Source organism: Muntiacus reevesi, chromosome 1, assembly GCF_963930625.1.
Source record: "Muntiacus reevesi chromosome 1, mMunRee1.1, whole genome shotgun sequence".
Classification (NCBI taxonomy): domain Eukaryota; kingdom Metazoa; phylum Chordata; class Mammalia; order Artiodactyla; family Cervidae; genus Muntiacus; species Muntiacus reevesi.
The window spans coordinates 21,619,523-21,643,602 of NC_089249.1; the positions used below are offsets into that span (position 1 = coordinate 21,619,523).

General features: G+C 58.8%; 1 protein-coding gene across 4 annotated transcripts in view; it reads right to left on the reverse strand.

The window, feature by feature from the left end:
- Positions 1-1,992: 1,992 nt before the first annotated feature.
- ELFN2 (extracellular leucine rich repeat and fibronectin type III domain containing 2) overlaps positions 1,993-24,080 on the reverse strand; it is a 51,991-nt gene continuing 29,903 nt past the window's right edge. For 3 of the 4 annotated variants that reach the window (XM_065921639.1, XM_065921631.1, XM_065921649.1), the window contains one exon: positions 1,993-5,185. In XM_065921639.1, the coding sequence (XP_065777711.1) occupies positions 2,252-4,726 (2,475 nt within the window). In that variant the 5' untranslated portion in view covers positions 4,727-5,185 and the 3' untranslated portion in view covers positions 1,993-2,251. Of the gene's footprint in view, positions 5,186-13,534; positions 14,031-24,080 lie in introns of those variants that run through there. The other variant, XM_065921621.1, reaches the window with a different exon arrangement.

The window sequence follows — 24,080 nt, forward strand, 5'->3', positions numbered from 1 at the left end:
GGAGTCTGGACAAACTGGCACATACACGACAGATGTTTGCTCAGAAAAATACAGTAAAATCGTCATGCAAATATAACAGGGAATCTGCTTTCTCACATCACTGCTTCTCTGCTTGCTTTTCTGTTTCATCAATCCGGTGTGAGGAGGGGTTGGGGCAGGTTTTGGGGAGTTGGGGGAGGTCTGCTCTGCATATCCATGCTGGCCCCCTCCCCTCCACTCCCCCAGGAGAACAGTCCTTTCTTTGCAAATGTCATCCCCAAAGTGAGCCCCAGGCTTGGTCCATCTCCCAAGTGGGGCTCAGTTGAGCCCTAAGGCCTCTTTCCCCTCCACTGTCCTCCCCCAGGAAGGTCACTGGAGTCCACCACCCAGGGAATGGCACTACCTTTCCTGGTCAGCATCTCCTCCACAGTATAGGTCTTGGTCCCATCCAGCACCCACCCTCACCCCACAGTCACACCCCCAAAACTCAAGAACCCAACTGAGTGACAGGCCGAAAGCAGGAGTGTGAGGAGAGCCCAGTGGGCTCCTTCTGCTCCTGAGGTGGGTGGGGCGCCAAGGGGCACATGGGCAGGTGGGCAAAGCTAGAGTCGTCTCACTCCCCACTGGCCCACCTCCCATCCACAGGTGCAGGGGAGCTGACTCTGGCCCCTCAGCACCCTGACAGTGTTCAAGACAGTCTCCAAGACAGTCTCAGGACCCCAGATCCGTCCCTTAGAGCTGACCCCAGGAAGCCCCTAGCTCGTGAGAAAGGCAGCCACCCCATCTGGCCCTGCCCTCCCTCATCGCCCTCTGCCACCCACAATGACAGAGAGAGAGCCCAAGAAGCCCAACGGTCCCAACTGCCAGGCTCTGGGTTGCCATGGCGACAGAGGCAGGCCAGGGAGGGGGAGGGGCCCCAGGAACCCAGCCTGCTCCTTCCCAGGAGGGGTGCGGGGGGTGTTCACCATTTGTGCTTTGTTCGATGTTGGGTGGGGGTCAGCATGGGAGGAGTGGCCATTTCCATGGAAACATGGGGGCCTCTCAGGCCAGTGGGTAAGGTGGGGATAGGCAGCCAAGAGGGTGTGAGTGGAAAAGCCCCAGAAGGCACTCCTTCCTCTGGGCAGGCTGAGATGCTGCCCAGAGAGCCCACAGCAGGGTTCTGGCAGGTGGAAGGCCAGGACGTAGGGGCAGAAGCAGGAAGGCCCCCAGTGGACTCCACCTCCCGGCTGCTCTCAGGTATCCCAGCTCACCCCTGCCCTTCTGGGATAAGCAGGGGTCTTGGAGGCCCAGAGAGGCTGGGGGACTGGGGTGTGGAGGCCTGCACCTGAGATGGCGAGGCCGCTGGCCCAGGCGCACTCCTCAGACCCCATCCACAGCTCCCAGGCTACTTGGAAGACACTTGAAGGGGGCTGGTGAGCCGTCCCATGTCTGCACCTCCCCTATGACCAGGACCTCCCACTTCTCCTGGGTGCTGGCATCAGGGGGCAGAGACCCCCCCACCAACAGCCGTCCATGATGAATCACAGTTCCACGCCCTGGGGGCGTGGCCATAAGCCTTTCTAGAAAGGAAAAGCACCTGCCTGACCCCTCAGCTCCAGGAGACCACAGCTCTGGAACCGGGTAGTGGATGAGCAGAGGGTGAGGGCCCCAGAGGAGCCACCGGGGGAGTGGGGGACCGCACTGGGCTTGGAAACTGGGAGACTGCCTCTAACCTGCCGCATGACCCTGGGGCTATCACTCCCTTCCTCTGGGCCTCGGTCTCCCCATCCATAAAGGGAGAAGATGATGCCCGATGTCCATCTGCTACTAAGTCTCCCAGTAACCTGTCCCCCATCTGGGGGGACCCGCTCCCTGCCCCAGGGGAGCTTGGGTCCATCTCCACCCCAGGTTCCTTTACCCCAAAGCCTGTCCCTAGTCCCAGGACCCCAGACCCCACACCCTCTTCTGGCTTCCTCGTCTGCCCCTGCCCCGCCCCCAACCCGGCCCGCACACCCCGGCAGAGTCCCTGGGCAGCACAGTAAAGACGACTGGTTTCGGTATCAGTGTGTAAACTTTAAGGAGAACATGTCTTTGTTTTCCTGTCCGTTATTGTCGGGTGGTGGTTGTTCACAGTCAGGTGGTGGTCAGGTGTGTGCGTGGGTGCGTGCGTGCGGGTGTGCGTGTGCGTCCACTCCTCGGCCCCCAGCGCGCGCGGCCCGGCCGCCCCGGCCCTTCCCCGCGTGCCCCTGGCCCTCCCCCTCCAACCTCACCAGGGTCGGGGGTGGGGAGAGGGTCACAGCTTCTGCTGGGCCGAGACCCCCTTCCAGTAATCGAGGATGTCATGCAGGTCCTCGTCCTTGGCGAACTGGACCTTCTTGCGCAGGGCGTGGCCGGCGGCCATGTACACCTCCTCCCGGTGGTGCTTCTTGTAGGGCCGGAAGCGTTCCCAGATCTTGTGCGTGCTCTCGGACGAGTACTCAGGGCTGGAGGAGTAACCTGAGTAGTAGTGTCTGGGGGAGAGCTGCGAGTAGGTGGAGTCCCGCTTGGTGCGGGTCAGCGGCTTGAGGAAGGACACGCGCTGGCTCAGGCTGTCGGTGCCCTCCTCGTAGTACAGGGCCGGGAAGCTGTGCCGGTGCTCGCTGCAGTGGTAGGCGGGCTTCACCTCCAGGTGGTGGACGCCGCCGCCACCGCCGCCGCTACTCCCGCTGCTGCTGGCCGGCACCAGGGGGAGCCGGTCCAGCGGGCTGTTGAGGGGGCTGCCCTTCTCGATGTACTTGGAGTCGCCCTTGGCCAGCCCCGGAGTGGCCGGATGATCCGGCACATCCAGGCTGAAGACCTTGGCACTCTTGATGGAGCCGCTGGAGGAGACGCTGCAGGTCTTACGAGCCACGGCGGCATCGGCGCTCAGCTGGCGCTGCAGCGGGTGATGGGAGCCCTCCTTATAGGGGGGCGAGAGGAAGCTGGGGCGCTCCAGCACCCCAGGAACAGGGGTGGCGGTGGAGGAGGTGGTGGAGGCTGCAGGGAGGGACTGGCACTCGAAGGCCATCTCGGGGTCCCCACCACCACTGCCACTCCCCAGGAAAGAGGCCGAGTCCAGCTTGAGGGCATCAATGCAATTGTTAATGATCTGGTTGACCTTGTCCACCTCTTTGGCGATGGTGGAGATCTCAGCAGCCGAGCCCTGGCCGTTCTCCAGCTCAGGGAGGTCATCCTCCGGCCGCGCCAGGCCCTCGCTGCCCGTGCCCGTGCGCACCTCGATATAGTTGCCCTTGGTGGCCACCTTGGGCGTGTCCAACCCAGCCTCCAGCCCCTTGGAGGTGGTGGGCAGCTTCTCCCCGATCATGGAGGGGATGGAGGACATTCGGGACACGGGCAGCACGGGGGGCTCACCCAGCTTCTGGGTGGCGTGGACAACGGAGCCGGCGTCCACGTCAGCCCCGTAGCGCATCTCCAGGATGGTTTTCTTGACCTTGACCGACTTCTGCTTCTCCTCCTGCATGCGCCGCTTGCGCAGGCAGTAGTAGACGGCTCCCAGCACGATGACCATGCCGAAGAGGCAGCCCAGGATGGTCATGATGTAGTGGGTGGTGGTGGAGGTGCTGGGTGCCAGGTCGCCGGGCACTGGGTCCCTGGTGGTGAAGGTCAGGCAGGTGTGATTGAAGCGGCGGCTGTTTCGCAGCGAGGTCACGCAGAACGTGTACTCGGTGTGTGCCCGCAGCTTGTCCAGCGTCACGATCTCCTTCTTGTTCTTGAGTGTCATGACGTCGGAGAAGTAGCTGTTGTTGTATTGGACCAGCACGTACATCTTGCTGTAGGGGTGCGGGATGATGACCACCAGCGTGGCCGAGGTGAAGGTGACCTGGTGCAGCTTGATGGCCGGCCCCGCCGATGCGTCCGTGGTGGACGAGGCCGGCGGCTCCACCGACAGGATCTCGTCGGGGCTGAAGCCTGAGTTCTCGTCAGGCTCCCTCTGGGTGTCGGTGGAGTAGGGCGTGGGGTGGCTTGCAGGCCGGGCAGGCAGCGAGCCGTTTCGGCACTTGGCCTGGAGCACGGTGATGGCGTTGAGGCTGTGGTAGGGCCGGGGCACCAGCAGCGGGTAGCCGGCAAACTCACGTGGCGACTCACACTGCAGGCGGTCATAGTTCTTGGTGACATTGTTGAAGACCACGAGCCAGGCCAGGAAGCCGAAGAGGTCGCACTCGCAGTTGAAGGGGTTGCCGGCCAGCTCGCACACCATGAGGCTGGCCAGGCTGGCGAAGGTGGCGCCGTCGAGACGGCTGAGGCGGTTGGAGGACAGGTCGATGCTGATGAGGCTCGGGCACTCGGAGAAGGCAGCGGGCGTCACCACCTCGATGAGGTTGTGCTGCACGAAGAGGAACTGCAGACGACCCATGCCCCGCAGCATGCCCTCGGTCAGGTTGCTGAGCTTGTTGTAGCCCAGCTGCAGCACCTGCAGGCTCGACTGGCCCAGGAAGGCGCCGTCCTCTATGTAGGAGATCTCGTTCTTGGTGAGGTTGAGGTCGGTGAGGTTCCCGAAGCGGTTGAGCGAGGAGTAGAGCACGGCCTTGAGCTTGTTCTCGTTGAGCCGCAGGTCGTGCACAGTGCTGTTGATGTGCTGCGGGATGGTCTCGTAGGGTGGCTGGTTCTGGCTGCAGATGGCCAGCCACACGTACCCCTTGTCGCCCTCGATGAGCCAGCAGTCGGCGCGCACGGTTCCCGGCCGGCACACGCACAGCAGCGCGGCCGCGCACAGCCCCAGGCGCAGCATGGCTCCGGCCACGGCCCCCTCTCAGGCCTGGCTCAGGGTGGGGGGCCGGGGCGCCGGGGGGCCTAGTGGCCAGAGGTTGGGGCCAGCAGCACAGTCCTCCCTGGGGCTGCCACCATCTTTGGCGGGACCCCCAGCTCGGGGGCCCCAGGTGACGCGGGCACGGCCAGTGCCAACCGTCAGGGGGCCTTCTGGGGTGCTACCCACAGTCGCCAGGCACCAGAGCCAGACTACGGCCAGGGGGGCTGCGGGCCCCACAGCCTGCTTTCCCGAGGTATTCCTTTCCTGCCAGGAAGATGCCCAGGTTCTCGGGGCTTGACTTCTTCCGCCTCTTCCTCTTCCTCCTGGGACTCCGGGCTCAGAGTTTCAGACGATTCCCACAGGAGGCTGGAGACTGGGACTCTGAGGGGGGAGCACGAAAGACGGGGACAGGAAGGAAGGGACCCGTCTGTCACCTGGTTCCTGAAAGGCAGCACCGAGAAGGGGTGACGGATCAGTGTGAAGGCTCAGGGCAGCCCTCTAAGCTCCAGCACAGGCCCCCAGCCCCACTCCCACCCCCTCCCAGGGTGTCCTGTGCCAGCAGCACTCTGGGTCCCTGTTACATAAAAGAAGAGAGGTGGCAGGGGGGCAAGAGGGGGAGGAGGGGGCCAGAGGACCTGGGAGGAGGGAGATCAAAGAAACAAGAGGTAGGGGGGAGGGGAGTGTCTGAAGCCAGTAGACAAAGAAGGGAGACTGGAGACTTAACAGGGCAGGTGCAGATACACATACACACGTCAGCATCCTTGAGTCCACACTCGTCCACCTGCCTGCGCAATGCCCCCAGGTGAATCAGAACTGCATGGCAAGCTCACATATAGACAGGTGCACGCAACCACACACACACACACTCACAAGCACACCTACAGTCTTGTGTACGACAACAGGCCCGTACACACATGGCCACGTACCCGAGTAGCCACCCTCCAATCCAGAAAAGAATTAAGGAGCCCAGCAAAATGCCTCCTCTCCTCCATGCCCAAAGATAAATAATTCATTTGTTGTGTAACTGCTCTTGTTCCAAAAATAATTCCCTTGTCTCGGCTTCCATGGGGGAGGGGGAGCAGAGCAACATGGCTGTGAGCCCCCCAGGCAGGGGGGTGCACAGCGGCTGGGGTCTCCCGCAGTGGGAGGGCATGAGATGAGCTCTTCTTACAGCAAAAGCAGAGCCGAGGGAAAGAGAGGGTGAGTCTGGGAACCCAGACACACTCCCAATAGCCCCTCCTCAAAGTGCTTTCCGGTAGGGGGCACCCCCAACCCTGATCCTGCAGGGGGTGCCTCAGGCAGAAGTCAGAGGCATCTGGAATGCCCAGGCATCTCCTCAGTGGCTGGAGAGTTAGAGGCCCAGAGAGGGGCAGTGACCTGCCCAGAGTCACATACTGCAGCCTGGGTCACGGCCAGGATCAAGGTTCCTGAGCCAGCAGCAATCAGGCCTGGAGCCCCATCCACCCTGCCCAATTAGTCAGATGGACTGCACCACCTCTTAAGTCTTGTCTCCACATCTGTAAATTGGGGACCAGGCCCCTATGGGGGGAGAAGTAAAGTGAGCCATGTTGCCCATGCTGGACTTGCAGGGGGTCAGGGGAGGCTGTGCAGGGCTCCTGGCCTGCAGACCCTCAATTTCGTGAATTTCAATCTAGGGGGGACCTGCCTGGTCTCCCAGCAAGCCAGACACGGCCCCGCACCCAGATGAGTCAAACACACCCAGTGCTCTCCTGACTGTGGGAAGAACTCTGCCCTCCCTCCTTCCAACCTGGGCACTGGCCAGGGATGTGAAGATTAAGCCAGAGAAACCCATGTTTGGATCAAGGAAGCCAAAGACTGTTCACAAGGGCCACCTCTGCCTCCCGCTCCTCCTCCCGGGAAACTCCAGGAAAGAGAGCGCTTTAAGAAAAAATGTGAAACCTTTGCTGTTAAAAGCAAAACCAATTTACAGCCCTGAGCCCCAGAGGGCTGGAACTGAGGAAAGGGAAGTGGAGAGGGAGAGAAGTCCCCAGAGCAGCACAGGCAGGCAGTTTTCATTGAGGTGGCAAGTGAACAGGGCGTCCAGACGTCCCCTCGGATGGAAGGCGGATGCAGCATCAGAGGCTGTGATGATCGCGGTCGCCACAGGGGGTCAGCCTCACACCTCCTGGCCACCCCCCGGCCCCCCCCCCCAAGCCCCCACCACCAGTCCCTGGGCCAGCTCAGGCTGAGAGGCTGGATGAGGGCAGGGGAGGAGGTAACCACGAGGCTGCAGGTCAAGATGGGGGTCCCCAGGCAGCAGAGAGCATTTTTGTCCTTGGCTCTGCCAAGCATATTCTCAGGGCTGGAGTCAGGAGAACTGGGCTCCCTTCTGACATGGCAGCTGGCTCCCAGGGGGCCTCAGGCCAGTGCTACCCCTCTGGGGCCCCAGTGCCCCTCCCCGCCAGGCAGGGAGGTTGAATGGGAGGAGGCTGACTTGGCAGGTCGGAGGACCCTCCGTCTGCGCCTCCGCCGGCCGGGAAGTCTAGGGACCGCATCTGTATGCAGGTGATGTGCAGGTGTGCGCTGGCTCAGAGTACCGGCTGTGCCGGCGTGTAAGAGTAGACGAGTGTGCAGGCCAGCGTGTGCACAGGTCATGTGCCCGCCTGGCCAGCTACAGGAGTGAACGGCGGGGTAAGAAGGGGCGATCTGCGAGTGGGGGGGTGGGAAGGGATGCATGTGGGGCATCTCATGGAAATGCAGGCATTTGCCTGCCTGTATATTGACATGTTAATAAGCATGTGTGTCCCACATGAATGTGTGTATGTATGCACATGCGTGACTAGCCGCGTCAGCGCCCCCCCCCCGCCCCCCCACCCCCCTCAGATCTGAGTTGCTCAAAGCGGAACCCACTCAGGCAGACCTAGCAGCTAGCAGGCAGGCAAAGCTGGCCAGACTTAGAAATCCCAGGCCAAGCTGAGGGTGTGGGAAGAGGCAAAGGGGAGGGGAGGGGAGTAGGTGAACGGGCCCAGGCTTGAGAGAGGGCTGGGGCGGGGCGGGGGCCACACTAGTCCCTTCCTGCCTCCTCCTTCCCAAACAGTCCAAGGGGTGCGGTGGCACCCGTGCCGCTCCCCCAGCCCCTCTGAGCTCTGCCCACCTCGGCCCTCAAGGTGACCCCGCCCTCTCTCCTGCTCCTCCCGGTGTCCAGCTCCCCCCACCCTCCCCCATGACTCAGAGTGGGGAGGAGGCTCCCCATCACCCCATCCCATCTTCCCGTGTGCGTCAACCGCCTGTCCCTGTCCCCGGGCTGCCTGCCCACCACCCATCGAGGCCTGACGCAGCCAGGGAGGGGGGACGGCAAGGCCGCTAAGGCGCTGACAGCAGCACTTGGCCCCCTGCCCGGCTGCACACCCACTCGAGGTGTGGGGAGGGGTGTGGTGCTGCCAGGCCTAGGGCTGAGCGTCCTGGGGGCCGGGCCTCCCTCTGCTCCCGCAGGAGTGATGCCCCAGCCCAGACACTACTGGGAGGAACCAGGGCCCCATCCGCCCCCCCCACCCTGCCCCGCCCCACACGCCAGGGGCTGGTGAGAGAGGAAGTGAGGAGCTGCAGACCAGAGGCGAGACCTGAGGAGGAGGGAGAAGCCAAAATCTGGAGCCAGCTGAGCAAGGAGAGGCAGAGGAATAGAGATAAATGGAGAGGGAGCATGGGAGACGGAGGAATCGATCGGCAGAGAAGCTCGGCGAGATGACAAATGTGGGGGCTTCGAGGGAGGGCACACAGTCCAGCTGCCCACTCCGCCCACCCACCCAGGGGCCAGGGAGACAGATGAGCTCTGAAGCCACCAAGATGCTGTCTGTGACCAGCCAGAGGCATGAAGCGGCTGTTGAAGCAGAGGTCTTTACTGCCCAGGAGGCAACCGGTGCAAAACCTGGGAGGGTGTGGCCACCCTGGGAAGCCAACGGTGGGCCAGTGGCCAGGCGCCAGGGCTTGTGCGGCAAGGAGTAGTGCTCCCAGCTGACTTGGACCCCTCCCCTAATGTCCCGCCCTCGCCCCACTCCCATAGGTGTGGGGTATTGAGTGACCTCTGGCCAGAGAGGGGGGCAGACCGGCATCTCTCTGAGGGTCTCTGTCTCCTGCCACCACAGAGGTGGAACGTGGCAAAGTTGGGGGGCAGCGTGCCATCGAGGGGTCCTGGGGACCCCAGTCTAGCAGGCTACACACTGCATGATGTCCGCTGTCATGTGGACACCCCTGCACAGAAGGAAGAGTCGGCGAGACCATGAGGGTCTTGAGGAATTGATGAGGGGCCGGGGGTCTCTGTTTGGAGCTAGGCACGGCCTCAGAACATCCAAGTCACTCTGGGCAGAGCCCTCCCCTCTCTCCGGGGTTCAGCACCCACCCTCAAGTCACCGGTTGACCCTGTTGGATTCTACACCCTCCTCCAGTGGCCAGGATTCAAGACCCCTCCATGGACTCAGAATCCTAGAGCCTCTGAGCAACCTGGACGAGGCGTCCTGGCTCTGCCCAACCCGTCACTGTCAGAGGGGAAGCTGAGGCCAGGACTGGGGAGGACACGTCCAGCTGGTGGCAGGTCTGCGCAGGACCCAGGGTTGCAGCGACAGACCCTGATACTCCAACCTCGAATCCTCTCTGGGTGCTTACTCCCCCGACAGGGGCCCCGCCCCCCAGCTGCCCCAGGACGCTGGGCGCGGGCGAGTTTCTCTGCCTGGGAAGTGGGTTTGAATGATCCCTCCCTGCAGGGCTGCAGGGCAAGCACGCTGCCTGGGGCAGAGCAGGTGGCCTCAGAGAATGTTAGCTACCGTCCTTCATGAGGCTCTTCTCATGATTTCCTCAGAAGCCCATCAGGGTTCCCCTGGACTCAGGCTCCCTGAAGCCCTTGGTCACATCCCCCCAGACCCTTTCACTTCAGGCCGACCACCAAGCTCCCCAGTCAGAGAGGTTAAGTCAGAGCCTTAACCTCTCCACCCCAGGCTGTGGGGCTGGGAGGGTTAGGGGGTCATTGGGCCACTCCTGCCTGGGCCCAGGCTCAGGGCGGCTGGGGTGGGGAACAGGGGTCAGAAGGTCAGAAGGCAAGAGGTGGGGCTGCTGACTCAGAGACCCTGGGTCCTTGCCAGACCTCAGTTTTTCCACTTGTGTGGCAAGGTGAGTGTCTCCCATCTTGCAGGGCTCCCACAAAACCCTAGGACACAGTGGAGACAAACACTCTCTACAGGGCAGTAGGTCTGGCGAATGCACAGCTCCTGCCCATAACGTGACACCCTCATGGGTGTTGGTGGGGTCCCGGGAGCGGATGGGGGAGATGCCGTGCGTGTTGGCCCTCCCAGGAGCAGGACGTGAGGCTTAGCCAGGGAAATCTCATTTGCAGCAGCTGATCAGCCCTGGCACGGGCTTCTCCCTGAGCCGGCTGGCCAAGGCTCCCTGAGGTGCCACTGACACTGTCTGTGTCAATGCCATTACCCAGGATTAGGAGAACCGAGGACCCCTGGGGTCCAGCCAGAACTCAAGGGGCTGGCGGCCACCTCATCTCTGCTGGAAGCACAGCACCAAGCTAGGGGTCCCAGAGGTCGGCTGCCACCGCTCTGCCCTCAGGGACAAAACCTGCCACCCCCTGGGAACTGGATGCTGGGTCTTGTCACTGCCTCCACATCACCAGGGCTCCCTGGGCAGGCTGCTCTGGGCCTTGCTTCCTCACCTGTGAAATGGGATAATTATACCTTCAGCCCTGAACTACTGTCTGGTAAATGAACCATCAGGATTTCAGGTACAAAGGGCCCCAGCTGCAGGACAGAGAGAAAAAAAGAAAGCATGAATGTGGGAGGCAAAGGGTCCTGAGAGTGACTGCTGTACTATGTGACACAGGGCACTTTAATTAACCTCTTGGGGCTTCAGTCCCTTTCCCATAAGAGCCAAACAGACTCATCTGCATCTGATATTTCACATTCCTTGAATCTCGTATTAGCCCTGCATGGTTGGTGCTATTGACTTCATCTAACAGATGAAACACCAAGGCCCCCCCCGTCCCCAGCTTCCTCCAAAGAGCTGGGTCCATCACAGGGACTGGACCTGTGGGCTATCTTTTGGGTTTCCTGCCCCTTGAGTAGACACCTTCCTCCCGATCAGAAAAGCATGTGAAAGTGGACCAGCCATAAACTGAGAGAGAATTCAACATGTCCACTCATCAGGAAGTACTTAGTCCAGGCCAGCTATGCTCCTCCAGTTTCCCCAGGCACACGCCCGCCTCAGGGCCTTTGCACATGCTACTCTCTCTGCTTGGTGTGCCCTTCCCCTAATATCCACACAACCCACTACCTCACTTCATTCAGGTCTCTACTCAACTGCTCTCCTCAACCTCGCCCTCCCTAATACCAAATCTTAGATGATTCACTTGCTTTGGTTCCTTCAGAGCCCTCAACAATACCAGACACCATTTAGTTCCTTATCATCCCCTCGGCGCCCCCATCATAAAATCAAAGGAGGCTTTACCTTGTTCGAAACTGTAACCTCCATGCCTGGAACAGGGTCAGACATTTAGCAGGTGCCAGAACATGATGTGTGGAGTGACAGATTGGGGACAGGGACGAGGGACAGAAAGAGATCCTGGAGTCCCTGACTCCACTGAGTCAGGACTTGAACCATCAGCGGGAGGGGTTCCACTACTGATGAGATGCTCATGGTGTGCAAGAAATGTGCTGAGCCTTCTCTTTAGCTTCATGGCTCTGCTGATGCCTCCTATTTCTCAGGTGAGGAAACAGGCTCAGAGAGGTGCCATCATCTGCCCTAGACCACATAGCCAGGAACTTGAACTGGCCTGAGCTCTTAGAACTACCAGACTTCCCAGGATCCCTGCAGATATGACTTCCCCTGACTTGCATACCCCCAGGGACAGGGATCTCAGCACCCATCTGAGGTTACTGACTCCCTTCTTGAACAGCTCTGATTGTTAGAGATTTCTTTATATTACAAAGCCAGACCTAGCTGCTGTACCTCTGTCCACTCATTGGTCCCAGCCGGCCACTGGCCAGACACAGCCTATCTGGAGCCACTGCGGCCAAGAGCCCTCCTCAGAGGTCCTTCTGGTATTTGTTCAACTGTTATCTCATGCTTCTGCCATCCGCATATCCAGCCTAAACGGCCTCAAGTTCTCTACTGCTCTCCCTACTCCATGGTGTCAAGTCCCACACCCTTGGGTCCAGCCGTGCTGGGTCATGCTTGCTGTCAGGGTCCCTCCTAAAAGGTGTCACCTAGAGCTAAGCCTCAGCACCAACATGGTTGGAGTGGAGACAAGCACCAGGGACCCTCTGCCTCACTCGCTTCGGCTCCATGCTTGTTAGAGCAGCGTGAACATGCACAGCAGTGTGTCCTCACCTTGTCCGAGATGTCAACCAACCCCCCAGGCCCTCTCGCACATCCTGCCAGGCTGCCCCGATGCCCTCAGAATGTCATCAGGCAGCTCCGGGAAGTATCTGTTTTGGTTTCACCCGAGGTGCCGGGTTTCCGTCCACTCCCATTCAATCACGTCTTGTTAGTCTCAGGCCTCCGTGCCAGCTGCTCCACATCTCGGAGGAGCTGGCTCCTGCCCCCTGACGCCGTGGCACCTGCTCCCGGCTCCGTGCCCCGGTGCACCAGGGGAGCAGGATGGGCCGGCTGCATCCATGTCACAGATGGAATCAGGGAGCAGGCCCGCAGCTCAGCGCTGGGGCAGGGAGGGCACGCCGTCCAACCAGCCACACACTCGCCCACACTCTGACACACCCACACACCTTCACTGCACACCCTCTGTGTGCCTGTGATGTGTTTTATTGCAGACAGGCTTGCTCTACCTTCACCGGGTTTCCAACTTACCCAGAAGAGCTTAGTAAGAACACGGCCATATCAACAGCAACAGTTACAGGGGTTAATTGGGTTGGCAAGGCCTCGATGCACTGTGCACCCATCTCCTAGAGGAGTAACCTCGGCCAGAGAAGGGGGCTGGGCCAGCTTGCTGTGCCACGCGCTGTTACGACACTTGGAGGGCAGGCTCTCTGTGTCACCTTGGGCAGGCCAGCGCCTTGCCCCCTCTGGGCCTCAGTTTCCTCATCTGTTTATAGGGGGGACAGCTGAGTGCTTGTCTCTCTGGTCTTCTGGGGCCATCCCCAGCCCTCTGTGACTGATTACTGGGTCATCTCCCAAGAACCCCACTGGGGCCTGGGCTTCCCCTGCTCCCAGGGACGTAGGATCTGTTGGCACCAGTGCTGGGTCCAGACCTCCATGGAAGGAGGTAGGCAGGAGGATGGAAGGACTTTTGGGAAACCACCCAGCCTCCTGGTAGGAGAGACCCTGACGCTGGTTCTATGGGCAAGTCTTCACATGGCCCACTCCCTGGTACCCACCCCCCGAACCTAAGCAACACACCATCCACCCCAGCCACCCCCAGGACTCCTGTGTAGAGCATGTGACCCCCCTGCTCACAGCCAAGAATGACCTGTATTAAAAGTCTGTCTCCCAGTCCCACCGCAAGAGTCATCTCTGACGTTCCCAGAATCCTCCAGGCCATTCAAGGGACTGCCTCCTCCATCTGACCTGTGATTTCCCAACTGACCCCTGCTTTCCCCCACCTGACCCTTGCCTCCCCACCTTGCCCCTCACCCCCACCTGGCCCCTGCCCTCCCCCACCTGGCCCTGCCTTCCCACCTGGTCTCTGCCGCTCACCTGGCCCCTGCCTCCCCCCACACCTGTCCTCTGCCCACCCCCCACCTGCTCCCTGCTGGCCGCTTGGCCTTGGCTCCGGCACACCCCAGGCCCCGCTCAGCTGCAGCCCCGGGCACTACTCACCAGTCTCCACTGGACCCGCTCTTTCACCAGTGCCTGCGCACGCACGGCTGCCTCTGCCTGCATGGCCTCCATTCATTCATTCAATAAACATTTATGGAGCACCTACTATGTACCAGGCGCCGGCTAGGCCCACCCTCCCGGCTCTGCTCCCTCTCCAGGGCCCCAGGGGGTGAATATTTCCCTGCTTTCCAACACCCTCAGGGCTGTCCTAGGGCAGACTGGCACGGCTGGAGCCCACGGGGAGAAGCGGAGGCTCCGGGTGGCAGAGAGCGCAGCCCCGGGGGCAAAATGAAAGCAGAGTCCTGGGCTGACACGGGTAGGCCTAAGCACTTCTCATGTGAATTCACTCAATCCTCTGCACAACCTCATGAGTCGTGCTGTTATTATTCCCACTTTACAGAGGAGGAAACTGAGGTTTCACAACTGCTACAGAGTGGCTTTGACCCTCCATGGCACCAGGCTCTGGGTCAAGGCATACTATGAGTGCCTGTTTCATCAGGACAATGGCTTAAAAAAAATTTTTTTTTAATTACTTGCCAATGTTGGTAACTTGGGAGATTTTATTTTTAAAATCCCCACTTCTGGAATGACTGGCAAACCTGGAAGAACTGGCTGCCTACCTTCTACATCCCTGTGGAGATAGGGCAGGTGGCACAAGCCTCCCTAGTTCTGTGGCTCTGGGACACTCTGAAGGCATAGATCTTTTTGTGGGGATGGCAGGTCTCTGATTACGAATCTGGGGCTCAAGAGTTCTGTAGTTCCTTGATCCTAAAAGTCTATTTGGCCTCTTTGTCACTGATGGTACAGGACTGCCCTGGCTCATGCACAACCCTTGCTCACCTCCAAGCAGGCCCACCGGAGTGGGGACCCCAAACCAGGAGGGCACCCCCACACAGCCCCCTGACCTGCCTGTTGCCCTGTGGGGTCCCTGGCTCTTCAACAATGCTGCTCGATTTGCTGGGTCAAGTTGGGGGCTCCTGCTGGGGTTTGGGAGTAACAGGCTCCCAAATACAATTCTTACTCCATAAAATGTTGCCAGCCAAGGCGGGCTGAGGCTCCCACCAAGGCTACTGTGAACACCAGGAGGCCTAAAGCCGTGGCTGCTCAAGTCACAGTCCAGAGGGGGTACTGCGGCAAAGGGCTCTGGGGCTTCTAGAATGGCCCCTTGCTCCTGCCCCTCAACCAGAGCTCAGGTTCCCCTTGCTCTGCTCACCTGGGACTCCTGCCCACCCTCCCCACGGCCTCTCCCAGGCCACCACCTGGGCACATAGCCAGCCAGGGCCAGGCCCGTCCCAGGGTGACAGCCCATCACAATCCCGAACCAGGTGGTTGCATGGGGTCCCTCTCCTGGCCCTGAGATTAGCTTCTCTGCAGGGGGGGGGGGGGGGGGCGCTGGGTACGGCTTGCAGGGGCCTGCAGCTGTGGCATCAGAGAACAAGGAAGCTCTGTTTGGGCAGGAGGAGCCCCGGAAGTGCCCAGGGGAGGGCCACCCCATGGACTGCCGGCTGCACAGAAACCACAGCCCAAGACACGTGTCCACCAAGTCTGTGTGGCCAACCCATGGAGACTGGCCCTCCTTAGTGTTCTCCTGGAAGGACAGGCCACCTTCAACTCAAATCCCAGCCCTGCCACTGAATGAAGAGTGTGGCCCAGGCAAGCTTTCCTCTGAGTCTCAGTCTCCTCTTCTGTAAAATGGGACTAGAAGGGCACGACCTCAGAGGGTGGGAGAACGAAAGCTTCAGAGCAGGTCTGGCACATAGTAAGTGCTCGTGGCTACCTCTAGATGGTTAGGATGGCCTGGCTCACAGATGTGGCACAGTGCCTGGCACAAACAGGGTCCCTGTCACCCATCGCTGCAGCAGTGGCAGCGAGGAAGGGATGAGGCCTGCCCCTGGACAGTATCTGCCTTCCTGCCTGTTCCTGCCCCCTCAGAGACCTGCTCCCACCCCTGCCTTTAGCCTGCTCCCCAGCCTCGGTTTCTCTCCATTGCCAAAGCACAATGGCTGTTATAATTAACGGATTATCTCAGTGCGACAGCTGTGGTCCTTTGAAAATTGGGTTGAATAACAAGATCCCGGCGTATGGTAATTTCTTTTCATCCCCTGCTCCCTCTTTCTCTCTCCCTCGCTTCAGCCTTGTTATGCATGCAAATGTTTCTTCCCCTTTCCCTCCTTCCCAAACACCTCCTCCTCCTCGGTGGCCCCCTCCTCTTCGGGATGGCAGTGGGGGACAGACTACGGTTCTGCTTCCTGGTGAGAGCCAGGTGGGAACTTCACCTCCAGGGCCCCTCCCATGCTCCTGGCACTGGGCAGATTGCCTGACACACGTGACTTCTGTCATCTCCTGGGCAGACCTAAGTCCCTACACCCCGGGATTCCTCCTACCTGCCAGGCAACTCCCGCTTTGGGCTACTTTGCAGGGACCTTCCCTGAAGTCCTGGTCCCCACCCTCTGATCTTCCTAAATCCACTTTCCCACTCCTACTGCCCAGCATCTCCACCCCTCCCAAAGCTTCTGTTAGCAGCTTGGTACCAACCACCATCTCCCTCCCACTGCCTTCTGGGCCCCTCCCTGGCATGTGAAACTCAACCTGTCCTCACCCATGACTGGACTCGCCTCCCACTACCCGCCCGCTCCCCGACCCCTGCTTCTCTCCCCTGTCCTTGAGCCAGCCAGGAGCATCCCCACGTGCCCACACCTGGATGGTCTTGGTGTATGTCCGCCCACTGCTCCTGTCCTGCTTCAGTCTCCTTCCTTGCCCCAAGTGAATTTCTCAATCTGCATGCTCAAGGGTCTCCCTGCCTCCACTCTTAGCGCCCCCTCCACCCAGCAGAGGAGGAGCATTCTAAAACATACATCAGAGCATGGTGCTCCCCTGCTCAAAAGCCTTCACCGGCTCCCTTACTGATCTGAGAAATTTCCAACAAGAATCATCTGAAGCCCAGCCTCTGGGGTCTTGCGGAGCTGGTTTCCTGCTTCCCTCTCCTGCCCTCCTGCTTCCCTCTCCTGCCCTCCTGCTTCCCTCCACCAATCAAAACAGTCTGGCTGGGGTCCCTCCTGTGGGTTCCCACGGCACCCTGGGCTTCTTCCATCACAACCAGAATGAAAACCGCTGCTCTGACTCCTGAGCTGAGTTCTCCGAGTAAAGGTCTGATTCTCCACTAAAGCCCAACAGCGGACACCCAGGAGGTTCTGAATAAACATGTATTGATGACTGAATGAAAGAGGCCTGCTGTCTCCCTTTATAGATAAGAAAACTCGAGTAATAACTTGCTCAAGATCACACTGTTTGTGCAAGACAAAACCAGGATTTGAACCCAGGTCTGTGATTCTAATGCCAGTCTTTCCCACTCCCTGGGGGTGGGGGGAGGGCTGTAGGGGTCAGCTTCTGCACAGATCTCAGGGGATTTGAACCTCCCTCCAGCCTCAGCTGGGTGATAAGATGGGGCTCCCTGCCCATACTGTCACTGCATTGACCTTGGACTCCAAGGGCCTCAGTCTGCTCATCTGTAAAGTGGGAAGGAGCCCTGCCTCACTCCCATCTCAGAGGATGTCTGTGGGGACAGAAGCTCAGATCTTGGAGAAAGCCAGCCCTGCTAACATCTGAGGGTTTGCCCACCCCCAACCTCCAAATCCAACTGCACTGCTCTTGGCAGGTACTTCTGTGAGCTTGGGGCTTCTGAGGATGGCTGGTGTCACACAGGACAAAAATGCACCCCCCTCAAAAAAAGTGAGAGCTAGTGGAAGAAGCATGGGAAAACTGAGGGTCAGATCATGACTTTGGGCAAAAACCTCCCTCTCTCAGCCTCAGTGTCTTCGTCTGTGAATGGGCCCAGTAATGCCCACTTTATGGGGTTGCCATGGGAACTGATGTGTAACGTGTCCAGCAGATGCAGGCACCACCATGGTTACAGGTTCTACAGGAACGTGACGGTCAAGTGTACGCAGGAGAGAGGGCAGGCGAAGGGGGCAGCACAAGGTGGGCCACTCTTACTGACTCTCGGTCCTCAGCAGCCCACAGAACAGAGCTCACACCCCACCATGAAGCCGTGGGTCCCCCCTCCCTCTCTAGCTTCACACCCCACCACATCCCTTCTCAACCTACAGAGTTACAGGGATTCCCATCTGCGTGTCCCCTGGGCCTTAGCTCAAGCTCTTCTTGACCCTGGGGTACCATTTCCACCTTCCCTACCCCCTTGCAGCCCAGGCTTCATGCCTCCTCTTCCAGGAAGCCTTCAGAGGTTTCTTCTCCACAGGAAGGGTGTGGGCCTCCCTACCGTGTCTTCCCCCAGGCCCTGATTCCACCCTCCTGGTCCCCTGGAAGGATCCTAGAGATTGTCTCACCCCACCCCACCCCACCCCTTGTTTTACAGATGGGGAAACTGAGGCACAGGCGAGGGACAGCAGCTCTCCAGGGATGTACTTGAACCCAAGTATCTGCTGCTACCAAACCTACAGGCAGCTTCTCTCCTGGAGCTGAGCTGTCCTTGCTCAGCCCTTGCTTGTCTTCTCCTCACCCCCCAGCCCAGAGCTACCTGAGGACGGGCCTCCATCTTCCTCTCTGCGCCCCCACCCCAGTGCCTAGCCTAAGGCCTGGCGCATAGTAGGCACTCAGTAAATGTCTGTTGAATTGAATTGCGCTCAGGGCGGCCAGTCGTCTCTGCTCTGTAAGAGAAGCATAGAGTTAGTGGAGCCGTTCCCATGGCGACGGGGATGGGAACCAAGCTGGTGGGGTGAGGGGGCAGCCTGCCCCAAGGACCCCGAGGGCCCTGGAAAGGAGAGGGTCTGGGAAGCTGGAACATTCAGACTTAGAGGAGTCCGAAATTCTGCTCCAACAGGCAGCACGGCCCTGACAAGTCGTACCGCCCCTGGGGCCTCAGTGGCCTCCTCTGGCCGTTGGATAGGACACTCCAGTCCCTAGGGGCTCTGAGGACGGCTTGTGATGAGGACCAGAAGAGATGTGAGGAGGGTACACAGTGACTCCCGCTCACACTGAGCCCTCAGTGCCTGGAACACCAAGTCAGGTGGGAATGATGGCCCATTCTACAGACGAGGAGACTGAGGCTCAGGGAGGCGGGGAGGCTTCTCCCCTGAGGCCGCACAGCCCGCATGCTTGATCCCATGCTGTACACACAGTCTCCCTGCAGAGAAGGGAGGAAAGCGAGGCATAATAAAAAAAACCCCAAAGACGCTGAAACCACCAAAAGGTGGCTGGAGCCCAGGCCCGGGCTGAAGAAAGAACTCCAGGCACAGGGCCCAGCATGAGCCCCATGGCTGTGAAGGTTCAAAGCCTTTCAGATCCAGAGGCTGCAAAGGCCTGGGCAGGCCCTGATGTTAATATAGATCAGCAGAGACTATAAATACTTGGCCAGGCCAGGTATTGCAGGGCCAAGCCCACGGAGCAGCCCAGCAGGGGCTCAAACCCTGGCCCCCTCCTCCTTGGGCCTCCGTTTCCCCATCTGGCAAGAGCAGGCTACAACACAACCATGATGGCTCAGGTTCTTTATCCAACAACCTAGAGTTCCCTGACCCAGCCAGGCCGGCAGGGGGGCCTCGAGGCCCAGGCTAGAGTCCCAGGAGGAATGAAAAAGGATGCAAGAGAGGCTGCCCTGGTCTACCTGGGACAACCAAGGGAGGGCTTGGCTGGGCCTCTGCTCCCTGGCCTGGAGCCCGGGAGAGCCAGGGCAAGGGGCCTAGGATGCCAGCCATTCACTCCTTCACTTTCTCATTCATTCCAACGGCCATTCTCTGAGGATCTCCTGCTGGGGGAGCCGAGGATTCGCTGTCAAAAGGCACAGCCTCAGGTAGATGCTCCAGTGAGGAAGACAGCAAGACAAACAAGCCCGGCAGGGTAGAGGCCGACCTCAGGCTCCGTGCCCCATCCCAGCCCGTGTCACCTGACACTAGATTCACACCTGCGTCTGCCTGGACCAGTACCTCGTCAAGGCCAAGGACAAGGAGGGCAGTCTCGCTCTTCTTGTAAACCCAGAGCCCAACCCGGCACCAGGAAGCACTCCATAAATATTCACAAAAGGACCGAAGAATGAATAAAATGTCATGGAGCTTAAAAGAAAGGGCGCCAATATACAAGGCCATGACATGGCGGGGGCGGGGGGGTGGGGAGCGGGAAGGAGCTCACACAATTAATACACAATTTGCCCACTTGGAGGATGGAGAAATGGAGACTGAAAGAGGCTAGGGGATGTGCCTAAGGACCTCAAAGCTACAAGCATGGCCCAGGACCCGCAGCTCCCCATATATAAGATAGGCTGGTGCATATAAACTCCAGGTACAGCTACTTCAAGCATCAGAGGGGTAAACATTTGCAGGGTCTGAGACTCCCCGAAACGCTAAGCACAGGTGAGGGTGCACTATCCCATCTTCTCTCCAAAGCTTCAAAACAGCTCTGGTTGGCAGACAGACCCTCATGCCACAGACAGAAAAACTGGGGCTCTGGGAGAGGGTGCAGGATTCCCCAACCCCAGGCCCTTCTTGGTCAATACCTCAGTGGGACTCTCCTGCTGACTGGCAGTTCCACCTCCGTCCCCTCCGAAATTCACCAGCAAGGGGTGCAGACCTGGGCCTGGGCCTGAATCTGCCTCTGCCGACTGGGTGACTCAGGCAGGGACCAGCCCTCTTTGAGCCTCAACTTTTCCACGAGCCATCTCCTCTGCCCCATGCAGCTGCTTCAAGGAGCAGAGGAAAGAGCATGCGTGCACGATCAGTCACTTCAGTCGTCTCTGACTCTTTGCGACCCTGTGGACTGTACCCTCCAGGCTCCTCTGTCCATGGGATTCTCCAGGCAAGAATACTGGAGTGGGTTGCCATGCCCTCCTCTAGGGGATCTTCCCAACCCAGGGATCGAACCCTCATCTCTTATATCTCCTGCATCAGAAAGCAGGTTGTTTACCACTAACGCCACCTGGGAAGCCACAGAGGAAAGATCAACCCCCTTACAAACTGTAAAGTGTTAGTGATATTGAGGGGAATTTAATCATTACTGTTATACTTTCCTTCCTCAACCACTCCTCTACCCTCCTTTCTAACAAGGCAATGACAGTTTTTATCAGATGCCCGCACTACGCCTGCTTCTGGTACTAAGGGGTTGTAATGAATTTCATCCCCAGAATCTTAGGAATCAGCTACTATTTTTATGCCCATTCTGCAGATGAGGACATGGAGGTTCAGAGAAGTGATGTGACTTTCTCAAGATCACACAGCAAGAAATGAGAGCACTTAGCCATGACCCTGTGTATCTGCTTTCAAGTATCTGTATATTCAGCCCTTTGGAGCCACTAGAGTCCTCCAGTTCATTAATGCCCACCTGTTCCCTGGTTTATCCAACTTCCCAGATGTATGCAATATTCATATTTCCATCAGCAGCAGCTCACGCACCCCTCTCTGAGGCCTTCGGGAGCCCCATTAATCATTCAGACACACCTGCATATTCATTAACTTACGAATTAATACAGGGCCCCTTATTACTTCGGGCCTGCTGCCTGCATTAAAGATACTTCGACTTCATTCATTATTAAACTCCTCTGATAAATGATCACATCCTTCCTTCACAGAGTGGGGCAGCGCCCCGGCCCCCAAGCTAGTAGGTCTGCACCAGCTGCTGTGTGACCTTGAGCCAGGCCCTCACCTTCTCTGGGCCTGCCGTATGTTTACCTGGTAAAATGAGGCAAAGGACAGTCTCCAAACACTGCCCGGGCTTGTCAAGATTGGCCCTGTCCCACCTTCTGCAGGCTCCTTCAACCCTTCCCTGCACTTACAAGTCTTCCTTGGGCTCACATGACCTTTTGTTCTCCACAAAACAGGACCCAGTTGTCCCTGTTGTTTTCCGGATCCTCTCCCACCAGTGGCCCCCATTCACACCTGGGCCTGAGCCTGGGCTTTGCAGCCATCATCATGTATTCTGAGCTAAGCTGGCTTGGCAGACCAGAACATTTCCCAGATTACAGAGGCCAACTGACTCCCGTAGCCAGTAAGGGTGGACTCCGGCTGCCACACAACAACAATGATGACAACAACAATAATCATAAGTGCGCCCAGCATTTCCTGAGCACATACCAGGCCCCAGGCCCTGGGCAAAGTCCTGCAGTGTCTCAGCCTTCTCAGAACCACGTCCACTTTACAGATGGGGAAACCAAGCCCAGTGAGGTCAAGGCCATTTCCCCATCTCACTTGGGATCCCCAGCTCATCACCATCACATGCTTTGGTTGGAGTTGGGACCCTCAGTCAGCATCCTGCCTTGGCTCCATCCTTTCCTGACTGGTTCCTCTGTACACCGACCCTACCTAATGGGGGGGGTGCAGGCAACACAGAATGGGCCCCCACTCCCTGACATATGCCCTAATCGATCCCCTGATGCCTGGCACAGAGCAGAGCCCGTGAACAAAGCGTGAGGACGCTGCCCTGCTGGTTGCACTGCCCTCCTGCTCCGCGCCTCGGGCGCCTCTGTGTGGGGCTGCCGGGCTGCCAACAGCAGAAGGGCCAGGCTGCTGCCTCATGCCGGTGCTGGGCCTGAGGCTTCACTCTCTGGCTGTGTGACTATGGGCCCATTACCAAACCTCTCTGTGCCTCGGCCGCATTATCTAAACCACACCTGACTCCACCCCCTGCCTCATCCCTCATCTCCAATCCATCCTGACACCTGCCCAGGCCACATACCTGAGTGTTCAAGTCACTGATGGCCCTTGCCTAGAAGGCAGCACTGGTTCCCAGCAATTCCAGGTGTCCCCTGGGTGCCTCCCCAAACCCTTAGCTCAGATGCCAGAGAGCCTCTCAAAACAGCCTGTTTATTGTGGACCCGCTGAGGACCCTCTCTTAAAGCCCTTCCAGAATCTTCTGTGGCTCCAGGCTGAAGCTGGAAGTCCTTCTGAAGGTCAAGGCCCTATGAGGCCTGGCCCAACCTCCCTCTCCAGCCCCCTCTCCTGCGTCTCCCCTCAAGGCAGCTCTCCCCTCTCCCATGGAGTCTCTCCTGGCTCTTGTCTGACCCCCTTGATGGCATCTGTCCCTCCCACGTCGCCCAGCCATTGAGCACAGGGTGTTCTCCACTGCAGCTCCAGCCCCCGGCACAGTCAGCCTGCCAGCTCTGTGGCCTGAACCAATGCCTCTGTCAAGTCCAGAGAGCAAGCCCATAGGGCTGCATCATGCCAACGAGGAACTCAGCAGACCCGGTGAAGGCCTTGCCACTCTTCATCGGCATGCAGACACAGCCCCCGCTTACACAGCCCCCTGTGACCTTGTCAACAGGGAGACAAGGTGAAGGTCATCAGACCTATTTCTCAAGTGAGAGGTTCAGAAAGAGAAAGTGGGCTCCCAGGTCACCCCTAGTCAGTGGCGGGGCTGGGGCCAAGCCTTACTGCCTGGGCTCCAGGCACCGAGCACTAACTACATGCCAGACCTCAGTCAGGTTTTTTTTTGTTTGTTTTTTTTCCCCCCACTCCCTCAGTGAGGTTTTACACTAACTCATTCAAGCCTCTCCATAGCCCTGGGAGATGGGCACAATTATTATACCCATTTGAGAGATAAAGAAACTGAGGCCCAGAGCAGTGAAGCCACTCATCCAAGGGCACACAGCAAGGAAGTGAAATAGCCTGGGACACCCCGAGTTGTAGCCGTGGAGCTAGTCTGTCCCCCCAGCTCTGCTCAAATCCCCCTAGGCCTCTGATGCCAGGGCTGCCCTTGGTGAGAAGCATCTCCACCGTGGCTCCCTCACCAGCCCCAGCTCCATGGCAGCAAGGACTTGAGCCACACCATTCCCTTTCAAGCCCCAGATTCATCATCTGGAAGAGTGTGACAGACACACCAGGGGCCCTTCACCAGCAGCGTATGATCCCCACGCCTAAGAGCCTATAACACACCAGGCCCTGGGCTGGCAAAACAGGTCTCTGGTCCACAGGAGATCACCAGGGGGTGAGGGACCCTGGGTGGAAAGGGGCAGGGGTCTCATTCACAGTTTGGGAGCAACAGGGTTCAGGTGCCTGCCTGTTGTCATCAAGAGTAACAGGAGGCCAGAAGAGAAGACGATGGTTAACTGAGGGGCTTGGCACCTCTGAAGACCTGCCGCCCAGGACCCAGGGGGACCGGGCATCCCCAGAAAGGACTGCACCCTGCCAACTAGACAGTCCATAGCTAATAAGCCCCTGCTGCGGGGCTGGACTAGGACTCCCGGCACAAGGCAGAGGAAACAAAGATGGGCAAGGAAGTCTCTGGCCAGGAGGGAATTCAGGCAAGAGGAGACTCAGCACACACGCCCTGGGATCTTGGCTGTTTAAGAAAACCCTCCTGCAGATTATTGGGTTGGCCAAAACATTCCCTCACCGAGGGTTAACCCTGAATGAACGTTTTGGCCAATCCATATTTTGTACAACATAGAAAGTGTTAGTTGCTCAGTCATGTCCAACTCTGTGACCCCACGGACTGTAGCCCACCAGGCTCCTCTGTCTATGTAATTCTCCAGGCAAGAATACTGGAGTGGGTTTGCCATTCCTTTTTCCAGGGGATTGTCCCGACCCAGGGATCAAACCCTGGTCTTCTG